Genomic DNA, 5754 nt, shown 5'->3' with positions numbered 1-5754 from the left:
GGGAGTAGAAAGCCTCATCTTTCTCCCGCGGAGCAGCTGGTAATTTTGAACTGCTGATCTTAAGGTTCGCAGCCCGATTCGTAACCACTACGCTACCAGAGTCTTCCTAATAGAAGTTACTAAATGATGTCATTGATGGTACTAAGGCAGACTCAGCCATTTTGTCAACATGAATTCTCCTATATCCATCAAAAGCATCTCACTTGAACACTTATACCTGTACCCAGAATTCAGAATTTAAAATAAATTTGTTGAGTAGAATTAATTAAGCACCTTGTTAAGGGTTAATTGGGACATGCAGATGGATGACACAATTACCTTCTCAAAGAAATCACTTAAATTTTTATTGGTAAAAGACATATAAATCTCATGCTAGTACTAATGTACACTTTCAGTTTGTTGTACTGTGGTAACGTGTGTTGCTGTGATGCTGGGAGCTATGCAACCAGTTTTTTAAAATATTACCATGCTCATCAATGGTAGACAGATTTCAGTGGAGCTTCCAGACTAAGACAAACTAGGAAAAAAATAAATAAATAAAAGGTAGGCAGAACATTTCTGAATGGTTAACTACTGAAAATTTTATGAATAACATAAGAATCTAGTCTGATACAGTACTGGAAGATGAGACCCACAGATTGGAAAGCACTCAAAATAGGATTGCCAAAGAGCTTCCTGCTCAACGTAGAGGTGACTTTGACAAGAATTGAGCAAAGCTTTCAGGGCTTTCATTTGTTCATGGGACACAACACAAAATAAGAATAAACAGCTGTAAACATTCATTAATATTTGGAATATGGAATATCCAATTTATAAATATGGAAAAATTTAAAGTTGTCAAAAATGAAATGAAACACATAAAGATTGATATCTCAGGTGTTGGTGAACTGAAATAGGCTAGTATCAGCCACTTACAATCACACAAGCGTATGATTTTACATGATAGGAACAAGAAACTGAAGAGTAATGGCATCACATTCATCATCAAAAAGAACACTTCATGTATGATGGATGCTCTGTGACAGAATAATATCCACAAACCTACGAGAAAGACTAGTAAATACCATTATGATTCAAATTCATGTACTGATAACTAAAGAATGATGAATTAAAGAATTATACCAACTTCTTCAGTCTGAAATTGATCAAACTTGCAATCAAGATACATTGATATTTACTGCAGATTAGAATGTGAAAGTTGGAAACTAAGAGGATCAATAGTTGAAAAATATGTCCTTGTTGATAGAAATAATACTGGAGATCGAATGATAGATTTGTACAATACTAATGACTAATGCATTGCAAAAACTATTTTCAACAACAAAAAGGCAAATATACCCATGGACTTCTCCAGATGGTATACACAGGAATCAACTGTGCAAAGACACAATGTAGAAGTTCAATATCATCACCCAAAACAAGAACAAGAGAAGTGGGGGGGGAAACCACCAATTGGTCATACACACACTCAGGCTGAAGCTGAAGAAATTGATATAAACCTACAAGAGCCAAAATATGACCTTGAGTATGTCACACCTGAATTTAGGGACCATATCAAGAACACATTTGATGCATTAATCACTGAAGACCAGAAGATTTGTGGGATGACATAAAGAAAGAAAGCAAAAGGTCACTAAGAAGACAGGAAAGAGAGAAAACAACAAAAGGCCTGTGAGAGGATACTCTAAAACTTGCTCATGAATACAGAGAAGTTAAAGCGACTGGAAGAAACAATGACATAAAAGACCTGAACAAAAATTTCAAAGGGCAGCTCAAGTAGGAAAAGTCAATTATTACAATAAAATGTACAAAGACCTGTATTTCGAAAAACAAAAGGGAAGAACATGCTTAGCACTTCTCAACCTGAAAGAACTGAAGAAAATATTCAAGCCTCAAATTACAATGTTGAAGGATTCTATGGGCAAAATATTTAGTGATGCAGAAAGCATCAAAAAAATTTGTCACTGTACCAAAAAGAAATAGCCAATTCAAGAGGTAGCATATGATCAAGAACTGATGGTACTGAAGATAGATGTTCAAGCTGCACTGAAGGCATTGTTAAAAGACAAGTTTCCAAGAAATGACAGAATACAAACTGAAATATTTCAGAAAATTGATTCAGCACTGGAAGCATTCACTCATCTCTGCCAAGAAATTTGGAAGACAACTACATGGCCAATTGCTTGGAAGACATGCTTATTTGTGGCCATTTCAAAGAGAGATGGCCAAACAGAAGGCAAAAATCATCAGACAATATCATTAATATCACATGCAAGTAAATTTTGCTGCAGCTAATTCAAAAGTTGTTGCAACAGTATATCAACAGGAAACTACCAGAAATTCAAGCCAGATTCAGAAGAGGTCTTAGACAAAGAATTTCATTGGTGACATGTGATGAATCTTGGCTAAAAGCAGAGAATGCCAGATAGATGTTTACTTGGGTTTTAGCGACTATGCAAAAGCATTCAACTGTGTGAATCAGAACTAACTACGGATAACATTGCGAATAATGAGAATTCCCAGACACTTTATTGTGCTCATGAGGAACCTGTTCATAGACCGAGAACCAACTGTTTTAACAAAACAAGGGGATTCTGAATGGTTTAAAATAATGAAAAATGTGCACCAGGTTTGTATCCTTTCACCATACTTGTTCAATCTGTATGCTGAGCAAATAATCTGAGAAGCTGGATTATATAAAGAATGTGGCAACAGGATTGGAGGAAGACTCACTATCAACATGCAATATGTAAATAATACAACTTATCTTTCTGGAAGTGAAGACAATTTGAAATACCTATTGATGAAGATCAAATACTGCACCCTTTTCTATGGATTGCACCTCAATATTAAATAAACAAAAATCCTCACAACTGGACAAATAAAATAGCATCGTGACAAATGGGAAAAACATTGATGTTTTCAAAGACTTCAATTTGCTTGCATCCACGATCAACACTCAAGGAAGCAACAGTCAAGAAATCAAAAGATGTATTTATTGTATTGGGGAAATCTGCTTCAAAAGATCTCTATAAAGCATTGAAGAGCAAAGATGTCACTTAGAGGACTAAGGTATACCTGCCTAAAGCCATGATATTTTCAGTCACCTCATATGCATTGTGAAAAATAAGGAAGATTGTAGAAGAATAGAAGCATTTGAATTATGGTGTTAGCAAAGAATATTTAAAGTATCACAGGCTGACAAAAGAGCAAACAAATCTTTCTTGAGAAAAGTATAGATAGAATGCTCCTTAGAAGAGAAGATGGTGAGACTTGGGCTCTCGGACTTTGGACACATTGTCAGGAGGAATCATCCTGGAGAAGGACATCATGGTTGGTAAAGTGGAGGATGAGCACTAAAGAGGAAGATTCCCAAGGATACAGACTGACACAGTGTCAGTAACAATGGTCTCAAACATAATTGTGAGGATTGTGCAAGCTTAGATAGTTTGTCTTTCTGTTGTGCATAGGGTTGCTATGAGTGGGAACCAACTCAACAGAACCTAAGAACAAAAATATACACCAGTAGAGTTTAGTGAAAGAAAAGATCAGTGTAGGATTAAGTGGCTATAAATACTTAATCAGATATGTGAGGAGAAGAAAGAAAGAAAACATTCAACTTGAAAAAGGAAATAATATAAACGGAAGGCAAAGACTGGAACAATTTTGATCTTGTATGAGAAACAGAAAAGGAGGTTATTTTAACTGAAGTGGAAAAAAAGATAATTGTGGAACAGGGTACTGATGTCAACTTGTGGAGGACAGTGAATTTGGATTAAAATGAGCACATCAATATGAACATATATCCTTTACTCAAATAATTTAGTATACTAGGCTTTGGTACCTTTCCTTTTAAATAATTATTTCAAAACTTTCATGAAAACATGATTTATATGAGTTATAAAGTAATTAAGTGATTCCAAAACCAGGCCCCATTAAAGAGTCACCTGATTAACTGCTTACTGAAAATACAGAGTTCTAGGGGTAATCCAGGAACTTTGTAGAAAGAAAGAAATAGATATAGTACGGATTTGCATTAGAGTTCCACCTGTAACTCATTATAGTTAAAACTTAATTGATTTTAAAAACAACAGCAAATACCTAATTGGAGTTCTGGCACTGTAGGATAAGCATTAGACTGCTAACTACAAGGTCAGTGATTCAAATACCCAGCTGTTCCTCAGAAACCCTACATAGGGTTGCTATGTGTCAGGGCTGACTCAATAGTATTAACAACAATTGAGGCAAATCACTTAACTTCTGAACTGTTTCCTAATCTGTGAAATTAGTATGACAACATATTGTTGTTGTGTTGTTGTTAAGTGCCATCGAGTCGGTTCCGACCCATAGCGACCCTGTACAGGGTTTCCGAGGGTGTAAATCTTTACAGGAGTAGAAAGCCTCATCTTTCTCCCGCGGAGCGGCTGGTAGTTTCGAAAATATAGATCATAGTTTGTTGTGAAGATTTCAATATATGACCATAAACTTACTAAGATAATGCCTATAAATAAAAATAAAAAAAGAACTGGTTTAAGACATTGTTAAACCAATCAATGGAATTGACAGGATATAATGATTGATTGATGAGCGTATTCTGCTTTCTTACAGCCAGATCATGCCATTCAACATCAGTTGGGATTTGGGGGACATCGTCTTTGTTTTGGCTTTTTCATTCACTACGACCAAGGAACTCATCACTCTGGGGCAGAGTTAGGTGAAATCAAGTCCTGGAAAACTGTAATAAGCATACTGTCTTCTCTTCCATTGCAGCCTCTACTTCCAAATGTATCTGCCTGTTGCCCTCCCAGTGCTTCAAAGGTGGAAACCATCTCTACTGTGTCTCAATAGGATCATCAACAATTAAGAAAACATTGAACATCTGTGAAGTTGGAGCTGTAAGATGTGCCAACAAAAAGCTGGAAATATTGCATCTTGGGAATTGTTTGACTTAATACAATTAATTCCAAACCAATTTACCATCCAAATATAATCCCTATTGTTAGGTATTCTTGTTCAAATAGCAGCCTGGAATGTCTATAAGTTATGGACAGAAAGTACTGTATATTCATTGCATGTAGCTATTTTACCCTTACTATGTAATAGCCTCCCCTGTCCAGTTCCAGCCCACACCTCCCTAATAGCTTTCTTATCAATCCAGTAAATTTTCTAGTTCATTGATTAACTTACATTGTACTAAAATGATGTAATTTCTAGGGACCTTAGGAAGCCTATTAAGCCCCTCACAATTAGAAATAAGGACAAAACTAATAATTTTGCTTAATAAATAAACACAGAAAGTCACAACTTGTAAAACAAACTTGATGCATTCATTCATTAAATGCGTCCTGGGTATCAACATTATGCCAAGTTCTGTTTGTTGTTATTGCTAAGTACCGTGGAGTCGGTTCCGACTCATAGCGACCCTGCACAGAGTTTTGAAGGCTGTAAATCTTTACGGGAGCAGAAAGCCTCATCTTTCTCCCGCAGAACAGTTGGTAGTTTCGAAACTCCTGACCTTGTGGTTCACAGCACAATTCGTAACCACTACAATACCAGAGCTCCTTATAAAGGACATAGCCTACTGATAATAAATGCTATGATAACGAAAGGAAGTATGAAAGGGTAAATTTTTATTTTGTTGTTGTTTGTTGTCAGATGCCATCGAGTCGGAACCCACTCATAGCGATGCCATGCACAGCAGGATGAAACAATGTCCGATCCTGGGCCAACCTCACTACCCCTGCCACACTTGAC

General features: G+C 36.3%; 1 protein-coding gene across 1 annotated transcript in view; it reads left to right on the top strand.

Moving 5' to 3' along the window:
- Positions 1 to 4952, top strand: part of C6 (complement component 6) — a 190146-nt gene extending 185194 nt beyond the window's left edge. The window contains exon 17 of the mRNA XM_006875400.1: positions 4771 to 4952. Within this exon, the coding sequence (XP_006875462.1) occupies positions 4771 to 4952 (182 nt within the window). The remainder of the gene's footprint in view (positions 1 to 4770) is intronic.
- Positions 4953 to 5754: the final 802 nt, after the last annotated feature.

Source organism: Chrysochloris asiatica, unplaced genomic scaffold (assembly GCF_000296735.1).
Source record: "Chrysochloris asiatica unplaced genomic scaffold, ChrAsi1.0 scaffold00325, whole genome shotgun sequence".
Classification (NCBI taxonomy): Eukaryota; Metazoa; Chordata; class Mammalia; order Afrosoricida; family Chrysochloridae; genus Chrysochloris; species Chrysochloris asiatica.
The sequence above is the reverse complement of the archived record's forward strand: the minus strand, read 5'-3'. Positions and strand labels throughout refer to the sequence as shown.